Source organism: Alternaria postmessia (genome assembly GCF_024291825.1).
Source record: "Alternaria postmessia strain BMP 2775 chromosome Unknown scaffold_111, whole genome shotgun sequence".
NCBI lineage: Eukaryota > Fungi > Ascomycota > Dothideomycetes > Pleosporales > Pleosporaceae > Alternaria > Alternaria postmessia.
In genome coordinates, this window is record NW_026260184.1 from 46,402 (window position 1) to 70,806 (window position 24,405).

At 52.1% G+C, this 24,405-nt stretch overlaps 10 protein-coding genes across 10 annotated transcripts; 4 read left to right on the forward strand and 6 right to left on the reverse strand.

The window, feature by feature from the left end:
• Nucleotides 1-1,159: 1,159 nt before the first annotated feature.
• J4E82_010101 (uncharacterized protein) lies at nt 1,160-2,417 on the forward strand (the record flags this gene model as incomplete). The annotated part of the gene is made up of 4 exons (XM_051736317.1): nt 1,160-1,556; nt 1,626-1,727; nt 1,781-1,842; nt 1,890-2,417. 4 exons carry the CDS (start codon nt 1,160-1,162, stop codon nt 2,415-2,417), a joined length of 1,089 nt encoding a protein of 362 aa, XP_051583930.1.
• A 282-nt stretch (nt 2,418-2,699) lies between these two features.
• Nucleotides 2,700-4,057, reverse strand: J4E82_010102 (uncharacterized protein; the record flags this gene model as incomplete). Its single annotated transcript, XM_051736318.1, has 4 exons — nt 2,700-3,061; nt 3,128-3,258; nt 3,335-3,794; nt 3,874-4,057. 4 exons carry the CDS (start codon nt 4,055-4,057, stop codon nt 2,700-2,702), a joined length of 1,137 nt encoding a protein of 378 aa, XP_051583931.1.
• Nucleotides 4,058-6,981: 2,924 nt separating this feature from the next.
• J4E82_010103 (uncharacterized protein) lies at nt 6,982-8,210 on the reverse strand (the record flags this gene model as incomplete). Its single annotated transcript, XM_051736319.1, has 2 exons — nt 6,982-7,771; nt 7,828-8,210. 2 exons carry the CDS (start codon nt 8,208-8,210, stop codon nt 6,982-6,984), a joined length of 1,173 nt encoding a protein of 390 aa, XP_051583932.1.
• A 2,105-nt stretch (nt 8,211-10,315) lies between these two features.
• Nucleotides 10,316-11,340, reverse strand: J4E82_010104 (uncharacterized protein; the record flags this gene model as incomplete). The annotated part of the gene is made up of 2 exons (XM_051736320.1): nt 10,316-11,070; nt 11,124-11,340. 2 exons carry the CDS (start codon nt 11,338-11,340, stop codon nt 10,316-10,318), a joined length of 972 nt encoding a protein of 323 aa, XP_051583933.1.
• A 2,361-nt stretch (nt 11,341-13,701) lies between these two features.
• On the forward strand, nt 13,702-15,098 carry J4E82_010105 (uncharacterized protein; the record flags this gene model as incomplete). The annotated part of the gene is made up of 2 exons (XM_051736321.1): nt 13,702-13,938; nt 14,388-15,098. The coding sequence occupies 2 exons, from the start codon at nt 13,702-13,704 to the stop codon at nt 15,096-15,098; spliced, it is 948 nt and encodes a 315-aa protein (XP_051583934.1).
• A 35-nt stretch (nt 15,099-15,133) lies between these two features.
• J4E82_010106 (uncharacterized protein) lies at nt 15,134-17,020 on the reverse strand (the record flags this gene model as incomplete). Its single annotated transcript, XM_051736322.1, has 3 exons — nt 15,134-15,463; nt 15,525-16,530; nt 16,665-17,020. 3 exons carry the CDS (start codon nt 17,018-17,020, stop codon nt 15,134-15,136), a joined length of 1,692 nt encoding a protein of 563 aa, XP_051583935.1.
• A 383-nt stretch (nt 17,021-17,403) lies between these two features.
• Nucleotides 17,404-17,973, forward strand: J4E82_010107 (uncharacterized protein; the record flags this gene model as incomplete). Its single annotated transcript, XM_051736323.1, has 2 exons — nt 17,404-17,475; nt 17,539-17,973. The coding sequence occupies 2 exons, from the start codon at nt 17,404-17,406 to the stop codon at nt 17,971-17,973; spliced, it is 507 nt and encodes a 168-aa protein (XP_051583936.1).
• Nucleotides 17,974-18,244: 271 nt separating this feature from the next.
• Nucleotides 18,245-18,517, reverse strand: J4E82_010108 (uncharacterized protein; the record flags this gene model as incomplete). Its single annotated transcript, XM_051736324.1, is given in 2 exon segments — nt 18,245-18,489; nt 18,508-18,517. 2 exon segments carry the CDS (start codon nt 18,515-18,517, stop codon nt 18,245-18,247), a joined length of 255 nt encoding a protein of 84 aa, XP_051583937.1.
• An 887-nt stretch (nt 18,518-19,404) lies between these two features.
• Nucleotides 19,405-20,922, forward strand: J4E82_010109 (uncharacterized protein; the record flags this gene model as incomplete). Its single annotated transcript, XM_051736325.1, has 1 exon — nt 19,405-20,922. One exon carries the CDS (start codon nt 19,405-19,407, stop codon nt 20,920-20,922), a length of 1,518 nt encoding a protein of 505 aa, XP_051583938.1.
• A 329-nt stretch (nt 20,923-21,251) lies between these two features.
• On the reverse strand, nt 21,252-24,129 carry J4E82_010110 (uncharacterized protein; the record flags this gene model as incomplete). The annotated part of the gene is made up of 4 exons (XM_051736326.1): nt 21,252-22,220; nt 22,271-23,101; nt 23,155-23,852; nt 23,904-24,129. The coding sequence occupies 4 exons, from the start codon at nt 24,127-24,129 to the stop codon at nt 21,252-21,254; spliced, it is 2,724 nt and encodes a 907-aa protein (XP_051583939.1).
• Nucleotides 24,130-24,405: the final 276 nt, after the last annotated feature.

Below are 24,405 nucleotides of genomic sequence, written 5' to 3' on the forward strand. Positions count from 1 at the left end.
AGAGCTGTCTGTCCTCCATCATATGGTAGGCGGTCTCGGGCCATAGTCCTAGGAGGAGCATCCCGCTCTCTGCCGCCAGCCGATTGGGATTGGGACAGCGGCGAGTCCCCTGAAAAGGAATTTTGAATCGGACTGGTGTCCACAGGTGGAAGCATGTTCGTATCACGCCGTCCGCCCGAGTGGGGCGGCGAACAGTACGCAAGAGGTGGCACAGAGTCTGAACCTAACATAGGGACAGCGAACGTGGACACGACTTCACGAGCATGGTTTGGTGGAGGTAGAGGATCTGTCTCGGGTCCAGCTCTTTTCGTCGGTGGCGTATACACTCTCAGACGCAGAGATTGATTGCCAGGTTTGCACTCGACACCCGCTTTCTGGCAGCATGCGCAAGGACATTCACCATTGCCTAGCAAGCCAGAGGATCATAATCAGAGAAAACCGATCAAAAGGGATATGCTGGTTACGATACACGACGTACATTTTAGGTGTTTCACTTCCACGTGGTCATCGTCAGCATATTGAGCATCATAAGAACCTGCCAAGTCTCCACTAACGCTTGCATTGTTCGCACGGTCTGGTTCTCGGCCGGCGTTGCGGAGGCATGGTGCGCACGTGAGCGCTTAGAATTGAGGTGTTTTGGGGAGGGTGGTGAAAGACGGAGAGTAAAGTTGCTTCTGGGGGAAATCGCCTGCTTCGGAGATCTTGGTCATCAGTCGGCGAAAATAGCCAGGTTGGGGATAGCGCCTCTCCACACCAGTAGTGGGGCCCCCAGAAACCCCAGGGCTGTAGCCGCATCGTGCCCTACCGCAGCCCCGGAATCGGACAGCTCTCTAGCCGATGCTATCCACTGTGTCGCACATGCTCCGCCGATTCTTGCACTGGGTTGTGAACGGGGAGCGATTCGCCGGAATGCTAAGTGAACTAGGCACCTAGGTAGTCTCGCACCGAATATATAGGGTTCGAGAGAGAGAGCATCTTAAATCGCAGCCGAATTGGTCACTAGGGTGAATTTTCGAAGACAATCGACTTGAGACACCTTTTGATCTCATCCTCTTGAGCAGGTCCAAAGTATCCTTCCTTCTCGTCTTCTTTGACATATCTTTGACCCGAAATCTCTCATCTTCGTCTTCATACCATAAAAGCCGCAGACATCATCATAATGGATGTCATCCCTCGTCTCAAATTCGCCCTTTTCGGCCTGGGTCGTCTGGGTGTCATCCGAGCCCGGATTCTAGCGTACGAGCAACCTCTTGTCGAGTTGGTTGCTGTTTGCGATACCAAGCCAGGAACCGATGCGTGGGCTGCGCAAAACCTGCCGTCAACAGTCAAGCATTTCACAAACCCAGAAGAGTGCCTTAAACATAGCGGAGCACAGGCCGTCCTGATTTGCACAGCTACAGCTACACATGCTCCGCTAATCGTTCAAGCACTCGACCTAGGACTACACGTCATGTGTGAGAAGCCCATCTCTGTAGACGTTATCACCACCGCCACTGTGATAGAAAAGGCCCAATCTCGACCAGATCTCAAATTCCTTGTTCCGTTTACTCGCCGATGTATGTCTACCGCCCCGATGAGCGGATGCATTTCCCATTAAGCAAAGGATAAAGCTTACTCTGATTCAGATGATAAGTCGTATCGTGAGGCTAAGGCCCTTATTGAGAGCGGCGAACTTGGAGAGATTCACGCGGTTGAGACCTGGATGAGCGACGTCCAAGATCCTGCTGGTAAGCGAACGCATATGGATCAGATGCTTTATGTCGTAAGCTAAGAGTCATAGGTCACTTCGTTGCATTCGCTGCTCATTCCGGCGGTATCTTCCTTGATATGGGTATTCATCACGTAAGTCCTCCTTGTATTTGGAGAGGTCATTACTAAACCTCCTTCAGATCGATACTGGACGGTATCTTTTGGACGTAAAGTCCAACCTCGCAAACCCGAAGAAGCAAGTCAAGCGAGTTACAGCTATCGGTCAACGAGCTGTATACACTGATCTTGCCGCGTTCGGAGATGCTGATAATGCCTGGGGCTTCGTTGAGTTTACCAATGGTAAGGTTTGGACAACGCATCTCGCTAGGACAACGACAAACGGGTTTGAGGACTCAACACGCGTGTGCGGTACAAAAGGGCACAGCATCGTCAGTTCCGCTAGCAACGTCGAGATTCGGGACAAGCATGGCGTTCGCAAGCAGACCGTGCCTGATGCCTTCAAGCTTTTCCCTGAGACATTTCAAACAGATATCACTGAGTTTACCAATGCGGTTCTCTTTGACAAGCCTTTGACTTGCCTTGCAGAAGATGCTTTTGAGGCAGGAAAGATATGTACTGCTCTTCAGCATTCTTACCGCACTGGCCAGTCAGTATACTTCAACGATGAAGGATTCCCAATCCTCGATGATGGTATACCGACTCCGTAGTTCTCCAAGATATAAACTCCATGCTGTCTTAACATTCTCTTTGCTTCAATGGTGACTTAGCACTCCCTATTGCGTGAACTAAGCGGAACACATAAGTGCCGAACTCTTCTTGGCCATCACTAAGTGAGTTGTCCTCAACAGCGTCCACCAAAAACTGCTCATAGAGTGATAGAGGGAAGAAAGGAAACCGTAAGTCTTATTACAAGCTATATATGATGATGATGATGTATAGAGAGATCACTCGACGAGAGCAAGTTGAAAAGCCCTCAACCTTTCTTTCATTCAAATGGATTCATAACGTACATTAGTCTCATTCCTGACTTGAATGCCATACGTTCCCGGAGCGTTAGCGTTGCCGTCAGGTACCTCGTCCACGCGACTAACAACAGTTTTGTTGTATCCTCCGCGCTCCGCATAAGATTCATAGTACATATCACCACGGCCAGACGACCCATCCTCGTGTTGAGCAAGTTGCCGCTCCGAACTATTATCGTCGAGCTCTTTCGTGCGATGACTGTTCCGAAGTTTGATGCCCTTGCCGCTGAAATCGCTGAGAGGGTTCGGGCCAGTTGAGTGGGACTTGGAGCCAAGTATGGAGCCGGACAGAAATTTGCGGAAGACGGGTCTTGTTATGGGGAGACATGCTTGTGATGGAGAAGTCAGCATCGGTACTCAAAACGCTGGCCATTTCGGATTGCGGAAATACTCACAAGAGATGATAGCCAAGTATGATTCCGTGCCTGCCCAGATTATGACGCCTTTGACATCCCTGGACATCTCTGTCGTCTTAGCGTTCAGATTGATTGCCACAATGAGTACTACGATTGACGCAGCACAGACACTACAAGAACGAGTTAGCCAATGATGTACAAAGGTAGCGTAGCAAAGAAGAAAGCAAGATGTGGAAAAGGACGTACAAGATACCGAACATGAACATGGCCACAACAGCAAATTTTTGACCCGGGCGAAGTCTAAGACTGGCCACCTGGAACACAGGCAGCAGCAAGACTGAGATCTCAAGGAGAAGATGAACCAGGGTCGTGCCGAACATAAACTTGCCGGGGTCAATAGTGCACACAGCGTCTTTGATGTTGAAGTTCCAGTACGCCTGAAATGGTATGCAGTGGAAAATAGTCATGAAGGTCCGAATGGTAAGCCAGATTATGGTGCATGCGCCGAGGATATAGATTCCTGGTCGGATGTTGGAGACACTGAACAGGCGCCAATAGAAGCATAGAATAGCTAGCTTGGACATTCCAAGCGACCATGCATATAGGAACTCGGCCATGAAAAGCCCAAACCGAGCGTACTCGTCAACCTCTTCTGCAGGATGAGGAATGTCTGCTTTCACGTGGCCGAGACCCATTACAAGCGCCCCTGTCGAGTAAGAGTCAGTATGTTGGTACTTTGCGGCTTGAAGGACAGTTCTGAAGCCGTTTGGTAGGTTTCAACTTACAGTATAATGCAAAACCACAGTAAAGAGCAGCCGCCACCCAGGAAACCATAGCAAAGTAATCATCCAACCACAGCGCCACATTTGTCATCCTTCGAGAGATTATGCGACATATTAGGAGGATCGTAGCGACACCGAACGTGATGGTCATAGCGCACATCACGCCAGCGTCCGGCTTGAAACCCATTGCGGCGTTCGTAGCTAGCTATCGAGTTCGCATTGGAGGTGGTCTAGGAGTGGGAAAAATCGATATAAGACTTTTGCGACGACAGAACCGGCGGACAGGATTTGGAAAAGGCGTGGATACTACGGCAGGATGCTCGCTGTCAAAGGAAGACAAGATACACTGACAGGGGATAATCCTCCGGGAGACGGTTGGGGAGCGACTTCTTGTATTGTGGTGGAGAAGCGGAAAGAGGGGGTGGAGACTTGTTAATCATTCGAAGATGACTTGAGCTAGCACTGCACGGAATCGAGGGTTTTGTGCCGCCCGGGATGGTAGCCGTGGAAGTGCCGTGAGACATTCTTAGGTTACAGGCCCTGAATCAACCAGCTGGGATGCAATCTGGAACATGAGTGGTCATGCGCGAACAAGCGAGTGCCTACAGCGATTAAACTTTGATATGCCGGCAGGGATGCAGCATCGATCCCATGTAAAAGTTCCGACCGCCGCATCAACAACATAATCCAGGACTCTGGCACCTTGTAACTTAGGCGACACGCGAAGCTGATCATACAACTCTTGGTGTTCTGGTGTGACACTACTGTCGTATCTCGCTCTTTGTTCTTGGGCATGCCTACAGGCGGTCAGGCCTCGCGACATTGGCACCATGGGACGCCTTAACAGCCTTGCTCGTATGCTACACGCCCGATCTTCCAATGCTTTTACAACAGTCGCTCCGCTCCTTCTTCAGCTTGCTAGACTTAGCGTTTGACAAGGTAACTCGATGATACGCATTTCTTGTTCTCACGGAACGTCATGATTGTATGGGGATGTGGCGGACGAGTGGGTAAGCGGACTTGTCAAGAGTCAAGCGGCCCGATAGGCGGCGTGATTTCGACTTGGATTCTGCACGAGCCGAACGTCGGAACTTGCAAACCTAGATAGTCGACTAAGCTTGTTGATCGGTCTGATTGTCGACAAGCTTGCCGTGGCTACTTGATCGTATTGATGGATTGCTCATAGAAGGACTGGCGCATCGCGCGCGACGTGCGTATCCGAGCGTTGCCAGGCATCATCAGTAGCGTTGTCTGCACCTTGTTCAAAAGGGGCTCCCGTCCTTTGACGATATACGATGTTGTACTCCGAATGGACGCATCTTCGACTGTTCTCACATCCTTGGTTGTTTGGCATAGTAAAGCAGATCAGCTCAGCGCGTCCCTGAATCAATGATGCAGGACGGTCGACTGATACCATTTTGTCTCCGCTCCCGCTAGCGCAGAACGATTAGCTCGATGACTGCGGGATCGGTAGGTAAGGCGATTTGATCCCTGCATGTCGTGGCGCGAACTATGTTGCGACTGCAATTGCGGGGAAGCGCAATCGCTACGCTCGAATACCCCACGTTCTGAAGCGATGATGCTGCTGCGACTGCGACAGCACTCAATTAAACCTCGTGATAGCCGAGACGGGGTATGATTGTGCTGTACCACATCTATGCATCTCTGTCCATGGGAGATGAAGATTCTTGTTCAACGCTACCTAGGTTGCCTCGGGGTCGTGGGACTCAAGTTTCACGAGCCATGCGCTGGAATCACTGTTTGTAGAGTAAGAACGCTGCTATAGCTGTTATTATCCGGTTCGTCTCGTGATAAGTGGACCAATGTAACAGTCGGCAAGCGGAAGCAAGTACCCATCGATAGAGCACGGAGAGTACTAGCTTCGAGCGGCGGTTCGCCCACTTGCCGCTATTCCGCAATCTTAGTTCCTACGAACGGCGTGCATTGCGTGCGCATCGCATCACTCTCGTGACGTCCAGACCTTGGCTAATTATCGCAATTTTGCGTGCCAGTGGGGACGGTGATAGGGATGGGGTTCCTGTCGGGCTCTGTTCGGTTGTTGCAGTGTCGTAGATGCCCGTTGTGATTGGTGTTCCTTGCTTTCTCGCCAACCCCTGCCTCCTTGAGATGGACGCTAGCGCACACGAAGACTACAGTAGTGCTGTTACGACTGCGACTTCTGCGTCAAGATCTACACCTCCATCGCCTCAAAAGAGACTGTAAACGGATCCGCCGGCACATATAGGTTCGACTGCACGTGGACCGACGACAATCAAGTGACCACTAGACAGAGTGAAGGAGTTGTTGTCACCACATCATTCTTTTGACGAACATGTGAGCGAACGTATACTCAAGCATCTGCATGTATCGATTCGGAGATGGGAACGCATAGACGCGACATTCGCCTCGATGCAGACTCAGCGCCGAAGGAGAGCCGATGCAGGTTCAGCTGGGGCTGCTGGCCAAGCCTTCGGGCCGAAGGTGCCTGAAGACCTCAACAATCTTCCATCCAAGAAGCCTCATGATGGTAGATCGCACAGGGTGCACAGAGAATTGGGAAAGGTGGCCGTGACGGGATCATCGATCCGAGCGGAAATCTGATGCAGGTTTTGTCAGTCTGGTTCTTCAATCACAGGTAAGTCCTCAAGTGGTCATAGCCATATCGGTCCGTTTCTTGTACAAGAATGCAGGGAGAGCGTGCCCCTTCTTTGTCAAACGCTCCCATGTAAGATACTCGCGGAGCCGCAATGTTAGCTGTACTACCCTAGAAACTACAGCGACGATCCATTCTGGACGAGCCAGTCATAACCTCCGTGACACATGCCTTGCACGTACGCTAAGGTACCCATCAATGAGGTATATCACAACTACCAAGAAATCGCCCAATGGCAACAGTCTTGGAGAGCAGGGAAGACTTGCCACTGAAACAGTCACTTCAATGTCGAATATCATCGCTCCAAGTCATTAATAATAAGTACACAATGTCAAAGGCTCTTAGCAGAAAAGTTATGCAACGAATAGGACACTACGATATTTACAGGCGTGTGCGATGGAATATTTACAAGAAGAGAAGACAGTAAGGCGTCCAACCACCTCCACTGCAGAGTCAAATCAAACGTCGGTTCGCGTAGTCGCACCAATAGCAGCACCATTCTTCGGTAGCAAGAAGTCGCTCGCAGGCACCCTGCCATCGGCACCACGCGCCTTCTTCAGTGTAGATGGGTCAACACTTGTGAAACTCGAGTTAGACCAGCTACCCGACTGCCACGAGTTACCTGTAGCCTTGATTCCCGACGCGGTCAAGCTGACCTGCGAACTACCCACATTTGCCACAGCGATGTTGTTGTTCATGGTCGAGCTGGAGCTCCTCAGATTGAAGCCCACGTCACCGTTGTTCCACGCGGTGTTGCGCTCGAAAGTCAAGCTACCCGGGTTTCCATTATCGATAAAGCCCTTCTTCGCATTTGCAAAAGCCATGGAGTTGCGCACGATGTGGTTGGCAGGCGGGTTATCGGTAATACCGAGCTTGAAACCGTTGCCGTCGCCCTCGAAAGAACTGAAGCCCCAGCGGTTGAAGCCGTTACCCCATGCATATACCTCTTCCAGTGTCACGGGTGATCCGAACATGAAGAGGTCGAGCCCGTCATCAACGTTGTCCCATAGGCGCGCATTGCGCAGGACATTGCCCTCACCTGAGCCTTCCTTGCATGCGAATCCGTCGGCTGACTCGCCGTTCTTGCGCGGGTCACGGTTGCGATAGGAGTCGAGGTACAGGACAGTGTTGTTCGACGATGCGCCCTGAAGCTGGAAGCCAGTCTCGTAGTTGTCGTGAGTGATCAAAAGCTCGTAGTGGTTGTGCGAGGCGTCGCGGGCGTACACACCGTAGGGGCCGTTGATGATTCTGGACATAGGTCAGTATGCGTGACGGTGATGACCAAGGCAGCCGGCTCTACTTACTCCAAGTTGTAAAACTTCCAGTAATTCGCCTTTTCGATATGGAAAGCACCGCGCTCCTTGTTCGGTAGAGATGCGTCCAAGGCGTATGGCGTTCCAGGCATCCCCTCACCATCGATGATGACCTTTTCCTTCTCGAAAGAACGGAGAGTGATAGGCTGAGTCCTAGTGCCGCTCTTGGTGATCTGGATGTTGGTGGTCGGTTTGTATGTACCTGCGCGAAGGAGAATCACATCGCCAGCCACGGCAGCGTTGACAGCAGATTGAATCGAGCCGAAGGGGGCGGTAGAAGTTCCCGTTCCCGTGCCTGTTGGCGACACGTAGATGTCTTTCGCGTTGGCAGTAGACAGAGCTGCAACTGCAGCAGCAAATGTAAGAGAGCGCATAGTAAATATAACTTTGATGGTGGAGATGGGTGTTGATGCGATCTTGTAGGTCAAAGATAAACTGTCTCTCCACAACTACAGGTACCAGGTACCATATATACTCCCACCACGACCGCCTCTTTCGTTATGACATTTCGCATCAAGCATTCCGTCACCAGTCATGAACAATGTACTTCTCGTGTCAGTTGCCAAGATATAATAGATGAGAAAGCGCTGTTGTCGAAGCTCCACCAATGCCTGAAATTTCCGACTCTTCGCCCTGTACACAAGCGCCAGGCTAGAAGAGGCGACGCCTACTTCCTGAACGAGTAAGACCGCCTGTACCCCACACCTCGCCTGCGGTAATTATTCATGTCGCACGTGTAGTGTGCATGATAGTGGGCATGATTGATGGACTGCACGGATGCGGTTTCAAAACGTCGCCAAGCGAGCGGAGGTTTTTACTATGGACAACTCGTTTCCCATGACTTAGAAGGCCGCACCGGAACAATACCGACCGAGGGTCTAGACTTTTGACTTACGATCCATGGTACGTACAATCAGCATCTGTGCCGATGTCGCGCAATATCAAGTGGTGAACAAGTGGTTGTATGCGCAGTGGTCGGGTCAAGTTGAGGTGTGGTGTCCAGTAATGGGGAGGCTGACTGGCGGCAACCGCGGCGGGCCGAAATGCGCCAAGTTCGCCTGTTGGACAGCGTCCATCCATGACGCCTACCTAGGTATCCACGAACACAACATTAGCCAGGGACAACCTCGAATGCCTAGCATTTCCAGGGCAACTTCCTAGTCAGGGTCTGATTCGGTGTATTCAGGGTCAGACGATGAGTTCCTCTGCTGGTTCGCCCTCTTCTTCGGACGTTCCACCTATCTTCTTCCATGCCGCGATTTGATTGAAGCTCAAAGGCCACCAATCAAAGGCCATGCGCTTCATGTTCGTCTTCTTTTCTTCTGTCTCCACCCCCGTCATCGTTTCACACCACAGCTTGCGCAATGAATATGCGCCCAGGCTTTTGCACAGTACGTGAGCAAGCATCGCATTGATGCGCGATAGTATGCTGTCATTCGGTGACAATGGGTAAGGACGATGAACGATTAGCCAGGTATGGGGGCCTTGGGGCTCCCAGTCATATCGGACGTTGGCCGGCGATAGCACGACCTGCTTCGGAAGTGCCTCAGATGACTCAAATGGGTACGCAAGCACATTTGAGCCGCCCATGGCGAACACCGGAGTATCATGGATTGCGAGAGTGGATGATGTTTGCTGGCGCGGCGCTGTGTGTGGGTGGTTACAGCTCTATGTTGGTGGCGCGTCGCTTGAGCAGGCACACGAGTACGATGAGATACTGTCCGATGCCTGAAAAAACACAAAGATCTAAGCTTCATCAGCGCATTAGCAGTCAAGTGTGTGCGATGCCCTCTGCGTGACTCTGGTGAAGAGGGAACCATTGGACTGACACACGACGGCTGAGCCTAATCTTCTTACCCATGAACGCATCTACCATATCCTGCTTGCCGCGTCGACTTCGTCGTACATCGCATCTAGTTCACATTTGTCGTCGATATCCAGTACCGAGCATCGCTCATCGACGGGAGTGCCGTACTTGGAGTTCATGGTTCTACAGGTCGTAACGTGGTCATGGACAAGCCAAGCAAGGCATTAAGATAGTGTTAAAGACCAGTTGCCTCCGACCTGTGTTCATTTGTGTACGTTTCGTGCGGCGGCTCTGCATCTAAGTACGGACTGTATGCAGAGTGAGGGCTCAGGTCTTGCTAACCAAGTCACTGATCAGTTCGTGCAATGGGCACATTTCCTTCAGCTTATGGCTAGTACGCGACTAGGGATGCGATATCTCATCATGACTGGCACCTATTGCGCTGCTTCTGTGACGCGCTCTCCGCTGGGCGCTATGGGTACGGAGTAAAATGCTTGGAACTCCACCGGATGATTGATCACAACTCCAATGGAACGAAAGAGGTTATGATAGTGAGATGATGTATAACTATCTGCTGTCAGTGCAAGACCAAAGCAACACGTGTGTCTTATGGGATCTTGTGCACAACACTTCATGGTGGCCGGTTGAACCAGATCTGGCCGTGGCGGTCCTCTAGAACATTCCACCATGGAGATCGCGTTTGCCATGAGGAGAATCCTCAGCGGTTTCGCCACCAGTAAGTAGACTCGTCGCGTTGCGAATGATGTCTGTAGTAGCCATGATCTTCATGAGGGTGATCTCGTCCGTCTTCTGAGTCCAGCCCAACTCAAAAGGAAGACGCTCGTTCTCTGCCCAGTTGTCAGTTACTGCACCACCGCTCCTCGCACACGATTGCGCGTTGCCAAAGAACTTACCGAAGAAGTACTCCATCAACGTGCGGTTGACGGTACCGTCTTCTAATCTGCCAAAGGCAATGATAGGTGCCGAGACTTCACCCAAACTAAACTCCTCGGTGGAAGCAGTAAAGGTGTAGTTTGGGTTGGTTGCACGGCTCTCCAACTGGCGAAATATCTTGGAGTTGGCCAGCATTTCAGGTGTTACGGTCTCATCTGTCCACCACTTTCTTGATGTGTTGTATACAGTCTCATTGAATACATGGTTGTTACCGAAGGCAGCATCAGTACGGGTAAGACTGGCATCGTGCTCAAGAACATTGTGGACGTTGAGCTGCTCTAGAGTGAAGAACGTAGCGTTTGGTTCAGGGTTTGCGATGATGGCTTGCTGCCACATGAGTGCGCCAAGTGAACCATTAAAGTTCAAGCCGTCCTTCAGGCCCTTAACGACGTTCTCCTGGGTGAAGTTGCGGCCATCGCGAGGAAGGAAACCGTGATTTGCTAGAGTGTTGAGCATCGGGCATGGGCCGCGGACTGCGCGTATCAGCTCTGAACCATAGCATGGTCTTTTTGGTGTGTACACTTACAGTCGTTTGTGGAGGCAGGCATCCAAGCGTGTGGATCTGGAGTTGCGGCACCATACTGGGGCCTCGCAGAAGCGAGCGCGGAAGTGCAGGCGGCAAGAACAGCAGTGAGCTTCATCATGAGGTTACCGATGGCGGTGTTCGTGAAATGGTGCTTTGTAGATGAGTTGGGTTGCAGTGGAAGCTGTGGTTGAAGTACGACTGATGAGAGCGGTGCCATCCCTTATATCTTCTCGAAACCTGTTACGTAGACGACTTGTGGCTCCAAAAGTAACAATAAGTATCCACACGTATCCTTACGACATACGCGTAACAGTAGTTGCTAGGTTACAGCACCAGCTTCGCAACGAATACCAGATGATCATTTACAAAGCACCCGTATCCCAGGCGATGCAAGGCGGAAAGGGCTTGCAGCCGCACTTCCGGTGTCGATCCCAGATATGCTTAATCCAACGGTCCCAGAATTATTTGTTTCACAGACACATTTGGCCAATAAGATCTTTTCTAATCGCATAGGACAGCGCGAGGCGACGTCAAGTCTGGGGTACTAGTCGTATATCGGAAAGTGCACGGATCCGGGGCCGTGCATACGACGCCATACGAGAGCTTCGTTCTCGGTGTCGCACTCGCACTCGTACCATCACGCCCTCGGTGGCTCGTTACGCGAGCTGGCTCGCTACGCGCACAAGCAGTCTACAACTTCAGCAATACTATCGACACCTTGAAAAGAATGCCAGAACCGCGCGAAACATGACCACGTTTTTGTTGGCTCCAGAAGTGTGGCTACTACTCGCGACGCTGACATTTGTGGTACTGCTAGCACTGGCAACGTTGGCACTTGTCGTACTGCTAGTACTGGCGGTGTTGGTGCTTGTAATGCTGCTTCCTGAGACAACCGTTCGTGTAGCCTCCTCTTTCCAACCTGCTTCTTGAAATATCTTCAATAATCCCTTTCCACCGCAATATGTCGTCTTGTCTCCAGTGCAGGGAACGTTACAGTCGGTCTGATTCTTCGCCCATTGCCCGATGACGTAAGTGCCACACCAGCATTGATTGCCTTCCTGTACACCCGCGAATCTGTAGGTATCGCGATAGCAGGTGTCTTTGCAATCAGGGATGGTCAAGGATGCGTCTCCATTAGGGCTCATATTTTGGTCGAGAAGTGGGAATGTCGGATCTTCCACATAGCACCCTATGTCGGTCCAAGAAGTAGGAGAAGGAGTGACTGTAGATGAGGTTGCCGTGGTCGTAGTTGTAGAGATTGTTGAAGTCCATTTCGGTGGCTCGGTATCGACCCTCTCCTGCGTGAGAACGCAATATGATTGGAAGTTCCAAGGCTTACAGTCAAGGCCAACCGAAGGGTTCCATTTATGAAATAGCTCAGGACTAATGCCGAACATCTTGCGCGTCTCTTCACACGACAAATCCCAACCACCATCGAACCATTCGACACAGTCTTTGGCGGTCTCTGGATCCCACTGCAGGTTTGGTCGGCGTTCGGAAACGACCAGGCGAACGAGCTCCGCCAGAACGATGAAGGCTGTGAGCTTCATGTTAGACGGTATCGCAACGATGCAGGGTAGTGCGACCGATAGTCGAGATCGTGAAAGAGGTTTGTGTAGTACCACAGCAAGGAGCAGTGCGGGCGAGGAGCGATCGAGTGTATGCTACCGACAAGACTTTTTGGACCTCTTCGAGTACATCATTCGAATGAGCAACGCGATATTAGGTCCTCATACCAGTAATGGAGCTGAGTTTGATAGATCCAGGTCTGGGCCTACTGCGCCGCCTGCGCCGCATGCTCATTGCGCATCGTGAGATCCGAGGCCTGGGATATGCGGGTAAAGACGGTTCGCATACTGCGAAGGAATCGCAGCTTCCATTTCTAGTTCCGCACAGGCGCTATCCGGATCTCCTCATATCGCAAATCCCAACGTGTCACCACGAAGGATCCGGGACGCTTCCGGAAACGGAAGGTGGATACGAACATAGGCTAATCATATGACTCCCTAATTCTTGGCAACCATCCGGGTTCCTGCATTAATTTTTGTTCGCATGCAGGTACAAATCACTCGTTTCGATGCTTCATTACGTATAGTTGTCGCTCGAATCTGTACACACACCAAGTTATCCACGCAACATCACCGTCGTCCGCATTCTTTGCTACGGCATGGCTACATTCCATCTTTTTCCACGACTCCCTGCAGAACTTCGTCTTCGGGTATGGGAGCTGACTGTGGAGCCTCGCACCGTCAAGGTTGGTTTCAAAAGCAGATATGAAGGAGAGCTTTGGCAGACCACAGCCTTATATTCAAAGACGCCCATACCAGCGCCACTTCAGACCTGCCGGGAGTCGCGGAACGCTGGATTATACCAGCGTTGTTTCTCTGAGCTCTGTGTCCTTAACAGCAACAGGAAGAACGCGCAGAAAAAGTACCGCCGTGACGGATATGTGTGGGAAGGGCAATACAGCTATGTCTGGTGCAATCTGGATATCGACATGATTTACATCGACGGTTGGTTGTTTGAAGATTTCGAGAGTATTGCACATCTCATCAAACGACTGAAATTTTGGCGCAACATGGATGAATTTTGGAGGCGTCCGGCTGGCCCTGGCCCTGGTTGTGACGCCCTTCGCTGGTTCAAAAATGTGTCGGAGATTCACGTGGTGCTCGACGAATCGGACGATTTTGCGAGCTGGCATGGGACTTCCTATGAGGATCCCTGGCCTTGTGACAACGTCTTGTTCATAGACGAGAAGGAGGGCGAAGAGATGCGGATGATGGACCTGGAGTACAAATATGATCGTGAGGCCGAAGTATGGGACAGAAAGAAATGGGGCTGGAAACTATTCTATTGCTGTGGAGAGATGCTAAATAACGTCGACGAAGAAGGGGAAGATTGTCGAGCCAGTTTACACCATCGATCGCTGTATTATTACTCCTTATCTTGACAACATGTAGCGACGAAAGAATGGAACAAGGACCTCGGTATCTTTTCAATGCATTAGCAAAATCATTGGCAACCCGCGTCTCCATTTTGAGATCTTTTGCAAGATTCGATCAATGCAACGCAACCTCTCCCATTTTTTGTGCCTTCGGTCATGTGCCTATGAAAATGAACATGGAAATCTTCATGACTCCTGCCCACATTTTTCCCGCCTTGGCGTTCAGCCTCCGCCCGGGTATAACCGTCTAACCCCCCAGTTCACTGTCTCCCAACTTTCCGTCACTCCCAGTACCCTCACCTACATCCTGATCCTCGCAGTCGAGCACGTCTTTGAAACAGTCCCTAACCTTCGAGCGTGCATCCACGATCTCGATCGCGTTGTCAGAACCGATCCACACATACCTCGAACTCTTCACACATTCTAACATGGCCACATTCCACCCATTCCCACGACTGCCGGCCGAACTCCGTGCTCAGATATGGCAAATGACAGTGGAGCCTCGTATAGTTGAAGTGCGCCTCAGGGTCCGGGGGAAATGGGGTGAGAAGACGTTCAACAAGTTGACTTCGCCTACACCTGTACCAGCACCGCTGCAGACATGTCGAGAATCGCGGAACGCTGGACTATACCAGCGTTGTTTCTCAGATATGCCTTGGCGCGGCGGCGCTGCAGAAGACGCAGAACCGCGCTACGTGTGGTTGAACCTGGATATCGACATGGTTTCCATCGGCTGGAGCCAATTCGAAGCCTTCAGGCCTGTTGCGCACCTTATCAAACGCCTGAGATTTACGCGCGACAATACCGATGAGTATTGGGCCCGTGGAGATGAACCCGACGAGCTTTGCCACTACAAAAACGTGTCGGAAATCCATGTGGTGCTTTGCGAAGGCAGCGAATTTGAGGAATGGCAATGGGCTGCGCAGGACTACACCTGGCCTTGCGGGAAGGAGAATGTGTTATTCATAGACTACGAACAGGGACAAGAGATGAAGTTGACAGACCTGGAGAACAAGTATGATCATTTCTGAGAAGCCAGTAGCAGAGAGCAGGATGATCATCCCACCTACTTCCTCCGCCCATGCTTAGCAATCAAACTCCTCGACTCACCACAGAGCCAAATATGCGGACCTGCCTCTCCATCCTTCAATCCATGCTCATTAATAATATTATCAATCTGTTTCGCTCGACCACGGTTCGCGCTCAGCGTCGTGAGGCCCTCAGCCCAGCCGTAAAGGAAGATGGATTGGTTGAGAAGACCAGAGGGACTTTCGAGTTCAGCAGCGACGGTGGCTGCTACGCTGGGGAGACTGGCGATGAGGGTGTCGATGTTGGGGGTCTTGATAACGATGGGGAGGGCCAGATGTGGGTGTGGAGGATAGTCGGAGAGGTTAGACTGATAACGTGTTAGTATCAGGGTTAACAATGGTATAATCATAAAGCTCGGATATACCCACCCATTCTTCCACAAGCCGTTCTCGCGACCACGAGGCGCAGTCGCCTTGTCCTAGCAGTATATCCGCTCTCAGCTTCTCCGTATCAGTAGCCAGAGTTTGCACGATAAGATTCATCTGGTCGGCAGCTTCGCGCGTGCACACCATGGGATGCGCGCCAATAGCAGGATACAGACGTGTTGGCAACAAGTGCTCTACAGCCTCCTCCTCAATCTGAGCGCGCACCTCTCCCGGATACCAGTCGAGTATCGGGCAAGGCTTGTGCGAGATATCCGAGATGAGCGCTAGTAGAATGGTGCAGTCGATATTCAGGGTATCGCTCAGCGCTCGCGATCGATCGATGAGCAGCCGTGGTAGCACGGCGTCTATCGACAGCGCGGGCGGTATGTCTTCTCCGCACTGTACTATCGCGCCCGTCGCGCGTATCTTGTTGATGATCATATCGATAGCTGGTGTTTTACCAGCAGAGATTCGTGTGAGGACGAAATGCACCTTGGGCGGCCGACCACGCACGGGATTTGCGCGCGCAGCTCGCGCAAGCTCGCGAGCATTTCGCACCACGTCGATCTGGTCTTCGTCGTCATCGTCGTCTTCAGGGGGCGCCGGCATGTCCTCGTCGTCCGAGTCGGAGTCGTTCACCCAGCCTAGCTTTGCGAGATCGAATAGAATACGTTTCTCGGAGACGGTTGATACTCTTATCCATTCTGCGCCTTCTTCCGCGACGATGTCGACAAGTGCAGAAGTTTTGCTCTTGCCTTGGCTCCCTTTTGCTAGGCTGACGCCTTTTGTTGTGTTTTTACCGCCGGGGGCTTTGTGTCGGTTCCAGAAGAAGTATTTTCGGAAACTTTGGATTCCTGATGTGCGTTTTGCGGCGGCCCACAGGGCTTCGTAGTAAAGAAGGTTAGAAGATACGATGTAGTGACGGGCCTTCTCTTCATCCATGTTGGAGCCTGCGAGTTTCTTCAGGAAAGCGAGTTCATTGCGCATATCGTTGCGGAGATTTCGGTATCTGCTGTCGTTAGTTGTGCGAACGAGCGTGTTGGTTTGGTACTCTTGTAGTAGATATCGCGGCTAAGCTTACTGGTGGAGCGAATACCAGGGGATCATCCAGGCTATCTTGGATAGCACGATGACTGAACGTACTCGACTGGATTGTAAACTTTTCCAACCTTTTGCTTCTCTAGAACTGCGGCGATGTAGGTTTCCACTTCGTTGTTGAGATGGTTGCCACGTGCCACTAGTCCTTGAATGGTAACTTCGAGTTCAGCCCTAGGGGTAGGCATCTTGTCATTGTCCGTCTTTTCCTCTAGCTTCATGTTACTAAAGTCTTGAGCAACCGAGTCACTCATGGCGCCATTGTTGACGTGGCCATTGTTGGTGTTTTGGTCGGCAGGCACGTCCATCCATTGTGAGATTGAAGGCAGTCCATCAGGCTTCTTGACTAGTGGAGACTCCTTCTGAGCCAACAAGTCAGCCTCCGAATAGGTAGGCCCCCGCATTCTCGCGAGGCAAATGTATCAGATGCGATTGATGTGTTAGGTAGACCAAGGTGTGTTTTGGGGGGTATCGCAGTGGAGTCTGAACTTTTAAAATGAGGCAGTTGAGCCGTGAGTCAACTACCCTGGCTGTGGAAGGTTCGAGGGACCGTTGAACGACGATGAAAGCTGCTGCTTGATAGGTCGGGGGTTGCTTCAGCCCTTTTCCCGGGTACCTGTCGCGCGGTACGGTGCCTAGGTAGGAGTGACGGTTTTGGCCTGGACCGATGTTCTCCCGAGCGACCCCGCCAAAAGTTGCCCGCCTACCGAACCCACAGGGCACCGACCATGCCTCGTCGTCACCTTCACCCTCCCATTACCCCAGACACGCACCCACACCCGCCACGATGCCATACTTCGACACGAGCGCAGAGTGGTACGAGCAGTCGTCGCTCCTCCTCAAAGCGCGACCAACATCCGTATGCCAAGCTCCACCCTGCCGCACGCACGCGACACGGCCCCATCTAACCCATGCCTCCTAGACACGCATCACATCCAAATACTCGGTCCTAAAACCCACATCCTCCAAGATAAAGAAGCGCCAAAAGTACGACGAGAAGAGAGCCGCCCGACCCGCCGACACATCGCGTGCGTCTTCACCACCGCCGCAATCGCAGAACCCCGAGGAAGTCACCGTCTTCTTTACGCTCAAGACGTACGATCCCGAGTCGGGTACATGTCTGCAGTATGAGACGAACAAGGGCGCCGAGGTCGGCCGGCTGATTGGCAATCTGGGGAGATTGGGGAGACACATGGCAGCGCTGCCGGAGACGATGGAGGATTTGAGCATGCCGGCTGGCGGAGAAGGCGCGTCTACACCGCAGGTCGACGAAGGTGGGGACGTCAAGATGGGTGGTGTACCCGCGGCTGGTACGGGCGGCGCGGGAGGCAAGAAGAAGAAGAAGGGAAAGAAATGAGCCGGGACTCGGTGCCATCACACTACCTTACACGCTAGACACCACGGGACCATCGTCGCGACGCGCATAGCACGAGTGCCGCGAGCGGAAACTATGAGACTGATATGGATGTCGGTGGCAATTGAATCGCTGGTATAAAGGCGAGAGTGCATGTTGCGCGTGGCTACGGAATGAAGATACCCAATCCTGCTTCCAGGCTGTCTTTGCTTGATCTCGATTCCATGACACTCTTGCTAACGGTCCAATTATCAATCCTTCAGTGCTGTATGACCTACTTTGCCCGCTCGTCCGCCCTCTGCTTCGCGTTACATTCCTGCGTCTTCTCGCCCTCTGTCTTGCCGACAAGAACCCACTCGTCCTTGTCCTGTTCATCTACGTAGTGCGATGCATTCACGACCTCCCAATTACCGCTGCTGTTAGCCCTCGTTTGATCCATCTCTACTTCCGCTTCTATGTGTAGGCCGGCGTTGCTGGCCCGATGGAGAAAGTCTTCGAGCGGTGACTTTGCACGTCGCACTGTGTTGTTGTCAGTACTGGTGGACATCGTGGTGCCGCTGTGGTTGTGTGTTCTAGCTTCAGGCTGGGATATGGGTCAGGTGGGTGGATAGCTGAGGAATAGGCTAGGTAAATGAGTATATTACAACTTTGATGGTCACAAGTCTGCAGGTATGTGTGTAAGAATGGCTAGCTGACGGTACACAGAGGTATATGTAATCGCCCGTCGTATTTCATCCAGTCATTGCAAAGTAGTCACAGCTCCTCAAACACGGTCGTGAATATCCGGTTCATTCATACAAGACCGCGCGCTTGGTAAGTGAATTGGGCGCTGTTCCCTTGACCCAGCTATGGTGTTTTATACGTGGTGAGTGCATTCGCACGCTATTATCCAACAAATAGTCAGTGAAGTCCGACCGCTATTCACCAAATTGAGATGCCGAGGTTCGTCCAATCCCTCGTAGCTATGCATCTATCTTACACTAACCCGATGCAGCCTAGGCTAATCACTCTATCACGACCTCTACGGCTCTTAGAAGTGCTACCAAACGAAGCGCGACCAAGACTTGACACTGCAGACAAACACCGAGCCATGAAACTCGACGGTGCGGTGTTTACTTGGCAAGGCAATCGCGTGCCTCATTTGACGATGCCTATTCGACGGATTAATTACATTGCTGTTCAATCGTACCAAGCCATTCGTGGTAGCAGGCAAGCGAGGACCCGCTTTTCTTCGTGCTTCCATTCGTGGATGGAAGCGCAGCTGCCTAAGCGTGTTCGATTACTACTGCATCACATTGCTGTTTCCGGTTTGGATATAGCCTTGGCTGTGGCGCGACATCACATGAACAAGGGGCAGACAGTCGCGAGATGGCTTCCTCGACCCTCAAGCTACGGCTTCATCTCCTTGGAGCCGTACAAAGACCATAAAAGACTATGGGTGACCTTTTCGACCGCAACCCAAATAACGGGTTTCCTGATTGGTACCAGCTGGTCTGCCCGGAGCTCAATGAAGCTATTCATATTGGACAGCGCAATGATTACAACTGCGACACGGCCTCGCTTCTTAAGGAAAAGAACGAAGACTGGTTCTACTACGCGTTTGTCAAGCCTTTGTCGGATGCGCAGCGTGTTCAACACTTCTATCCTCCTAGTGGGGACCTTTTCGAACGTCTTCCAAACGAGATCCTTGATCAGATCCTCGATCACGTATTGCCACTGGACAGCTTCGACCGCCGTCGCGGACTCAAACACCTCGACTGGGGCCGCAATCCCAGTCCGAAATACGTCGACGAGATCCGTAACGCCCAAGCCACCCTCGATCACATCGCTGAGCTCTCTCTCAACTTCCTCGCGCTAGGCCTTTCTTCTGCTCGTATATGGCCGCTCGTGTTGAGCCGCATTCACCGTCTCTATCGGGAGAATTGGGTAGGCAGGAAGGTTGGTTTCCACCACGTCAAGGCGAGATTCACCAGCGAGCAGTGTCAGAACTATGGTATCGAAGAAACGTTCGAGACGCCCCTTGCTTCAGTTGACGATTGGAAATGGGACTGGACATGGCATGATCAAGATGAAAGATGGCTAGCTCTCACTTCTTGGAAGGACTGTCCTTCAGCTTCAGACCAGCAGGCCTTTAAAATGTGGATTTACGACCTAAAGAACAGACCGGACGACCTGGAAAATATCAAGCAGGATCTGATGCTGCGTCCCAAACCAGGTGCGTATTCTAGGCGGAGAGTATGGGTGCTTCGCAACCTGACCACCAGACAATACGTGCGCTCGGATCAGTTGCAAGAAGAGCCTGATTCTGATCCGGCACCTGACTGGGGCGACGACCCTAGGTCCTATGAGCTGTTATCCGATAGGATGAAAAGAGTCGGGAAAACCTTCACAAAACGCGTGCTCTACAGACCAACGAAAAAGGAAAACAAACACACGACGGACCCAAAGACGGACGAGCAGTTTACCCTGGCCAACATCTTCCTCGTTCTCACTTGTAGCGGTGGTAACAGAGCGCCTTCTGCGACTACTACTACTACTACTCCAGAGGACCCACACTCGCCGGACAAGTATCTAGAATTCGTACATGGTCCTTGGTCTGGCTGCGCATTCGAAGTAATTACGCTGGACGAACACGTCCTCACTCAGCAGCAGCAGCAATCGCCCTCACCACCAGAGTCAAATGCACAACAGCCAAATAATGTGTGGGTGGATGTGAGCAAGGAAGTGGTTGCTGATATCGCCAACCTGCGCTTCTGCATCCAGAGGATGAGGGATATGCGCAACTCTAGCCATAAATTATATGTATCGCGTGATAATAAGACGGCGTATACGGTGTACTGGGACGACTTTTGGGCCAAGGTCGCGAGCACGAGGAAGCTGCATCGGCAGTGGGCGGTAAAGACATGTCCGCCTCGTCCGTGGATAGACGAGAGTATGTATGAATCAATATAAAGACGTTCTCGCGTGAATGTTATCTCTCTCTCTAACCTAGAAAGTCCGGTTCTTTACCAAAACAATTCTTTGCTCCCACCTTTTGCGATTTCCACTTCAGCTCCAGCTCACCCTTGTCTCATATCCCCGGTAGTTTCAGCATAAACCCCCCTCTCAATCCTGCGGTAGTCACAAAATCTTGTTTGAAATCTCATATCGTCTTTAGCATCTCACTTGGAGTTAATTTCTGAAGCGGCTACTAATCGCACTGCCATGTCATCTTCCCTTACTACTACATGCCATGAAACATGGTCAACCCAACAATCCCATCAATATCAACAACAACACCGCTACGCCAAACCCCTCCTCGGCGCCTTACCCGAGTAACCAGCTGCACAATCGCCAAAGACATGTTCAAACTTTCCATCCAGCTTAACAGGACCCTGAAGACTCTGCTCGCAACCCAGCACAGTAATGTTCTTCACAACAACCTCAGTCTGGTATCCAAACTCACCGCTCATGCTGAATGCGCCATTGTCGTACGTAAAAGAGATCATGGACACGGCCGGCTGCTCAATGCTATCACCATCATCGAGGTACAGCGATCCCTCAGCTTGATTCGTCGCATTGGGCGCGATCCACAGTACGAAATCCTTCTTCCTGAGCTCCGTGGTTGTGTTTGCGGATTCGGCGCGGAGAGGCAAGATGGATCCGCCGCGGATGTGCAGGGGAATGGTGTCGAAACCGACGTCTGTGAGGTTGATCATCGAGCCGTGACCTTGGATGCGCTCGCCGGTCCAGTAGTCGTAGAAGATTTCGTTGGGCAGGTAGATGGACACGGAGGTCGAGTTTTCTTCCAATACAGGAGAGACGAGAATGGCGTCGCCGTAGAAGAATTGGTGCTCGATGGCGAAGGTGTTGGCGTCAGAGGGGTAGTGGAACCACAGGGGGTTCAGACTGGGTACACCCGTGGTGGTCTGGCGGTGGAACGCAGTGTAGAAGTAGTCGAGTAGTCTGTAGCGTACTGCAATAGCATTCCTGGCTGCGGCTGTGGTTAATGGCCAGCGGTAGTATTCTTGGTCAATTGACGTGTCGCCAGCGTGGTTTCGCATGAAGGGGTAGAAGGCACCAAGTGTTGCCCAACGTGCACAGAGGGTTTCCGTGGTGTTACCGGCAAAACCGCAGATATCGGGGCCGACCATGGGAATCTGGTAGATGGAGTTGAAGTTTAAGATGCCGGCGATTGAAAAGCGGTATTGCGCCCATTCCGAGACGTTGTCGCCGAGCCATTTTCCTAGGTATGTGCCAAGACCGACGAACTGGATCTCTTGTTAGCTACATAGCGTCTGGTGATATGCTGAGAACTTACAGTAGAGCGGGTGATGATCAATGGACGGCGCTCGGGACGGCGCATAAGCATACTCTTGTGCGAAGCAATCGACATCATCGAACCCCAGAAGTTGTGGGTGTCGTAGTGGTACGTTCCGTCGTAGTTCTGGATATCAGTATCGAGCGTCTTGTTGCTGATAGATCCAGCGGCGTTCGCAATCTGGTACTCCGGGTTGATCAAGTCGCGGCCAGGAAGACCGGGGTGTGCAGCAAGGTCAGCAGTGTTGTTGGAAGCTTGACGCTTGACGTTGGAAAGCTTCTTGAGCTGAGCGCTTGATCGGCGAACCGCGCTAGAGTTGGATTGAGGCTGGAAGTCTGCTGGGAAGCCAGGGATCTGGCGACCGTCAGCGGAGGTGCGGACTGGTGGTGGCTTGGGAGGGTTCTTGGACTCCTCAGAATAGGCCTCGGGGTCGAGGCAAGGGTACGGGCAGAAGTTTGCAGGCTCGTTCATGTCGTTCCAGAGGCCATCGATGTCAACACCAGTTGCCGGGTCGAAGAACGAAGCGAACTGCTCGTCCCAGTACTGCTGTGTGTTGGGGTGGAACCAGTCAGGGAATACCGTGGGACCTGGCCAGACAGCACCCTCAAAGAAAGAGCCGTTAGGACGCTTTTGAAACACGTCAAGCGCAGCTCCGTTGTTGTAGCCGTCGTAGTCACCACTCCAGACAGCGGAGTTGACCATCATGATGTAGTGCTGCTGGTGAGCGTGGATGTAATCAACGAGTTGGCGGACAAGGTCAAGCGGGTAACGCTCTGGATCCAGGGTGAACAGGCGGCGGAGCTCCATGTAGTCAATATCCGTCCACATGGTCTAGATAATGTCAGCAAAAATATAAAATGGCGATTCGGCAATTCAGAACTCACCTCTAGAGGTATGTCCGCAGCAGAGTAGTTGGCAACAACCTCGGCAACTTGCCAGACATCACGGTAACCGTACTTGCACTGGTGGGAACCAAAACCCCAGTACGGCATCATGGCAGGAAGGCCGGAAAGAGCGGAGTACTGGGTTGCGACTTCCTTTGGTCCAGGACCAGCAAGGAAGTAGAAATCAAGGATACCACCAAGGGTGTTGTACTCGAGGTACTGACCCTCGGAGTCGTCGATCTTGATGTCCATGCCCTCGGAGCTGGCCAAGAAGACACCATGGGTTCCGTTCTCACCGCGGTGATCGAAGTAAATTGGGTGAGCTCCGTAAAGGTTGGACCCTTCTGGGGTGCCGTAGGCATCTCGGTTCCAGAGAGTACGGGTGTAGTTGGTGGTGTTTAGGTGGAACGGATCTGTCGATTCACCAAGACCGTATAGGTTTGGAGAAGGAGGCAGAGCGGTCCTCAGACGGAGGAACTGTGACTCAAAGACAAGAGATGCAGCCGACGTGTCGAAGAGGGTCTCGTTGGTCTCCCTACGCGTGATGGCGAACGAGAAAGGGCTGTCGGTCCAGGTGAATGCCAGAGCAGAGTCTTCCGGGCTGACACCCTCACTGCCGGAAGGACGCGGCCAGACAGACTCTTGGATCTGGAAGACCTGTTCGGCGGCGTCGAAGATCTTGACATGGAGTCGGTCGGCTGTGGACTGTTAGCATAGAGCCGATGAATAGCGAAGCCAACGCAACGTACCAGTCTGATACTCGACTTCCAACTTCAGGTCAGTCAAGTCCTCGCCATGAACATTGCAAGCGGCGCCTGCGAGGCTGAGGTCTGCGGTGACCCTGGAGCCATCATCTTGGAGATTGCTGGCGGTATATCCGGGGCATCCCTCAAGCGACGAGCTCTGTCGTTGAACAAGCGAACCCGCAAGTGCGGGTACCGCTGTTCCAAGAGCTAAAAGTCCTTTGGTGATCATGGTGCCTGATGGAATTGAAAAGAGCAGGACCTTGGTAGGATGCTGATCCGTCGAGGGAGCGATGTCCTTCTTATACACAAACCTATGCAGCCCGTGTACGCTAGTCTGTGGCACTACAACAACAAGGCATGCATCGTGATCTCGGTTCGGACTTACCGTTTACATAACTAGAGTAGGCGGATATGCACCCAAGACGCGCTCCCCCGCAGTACCGTCATAGAGGAGGTCGCTCTTGCATGGCTTGGCAACGATGCGAGAGCCATAGATGGAGCGAGG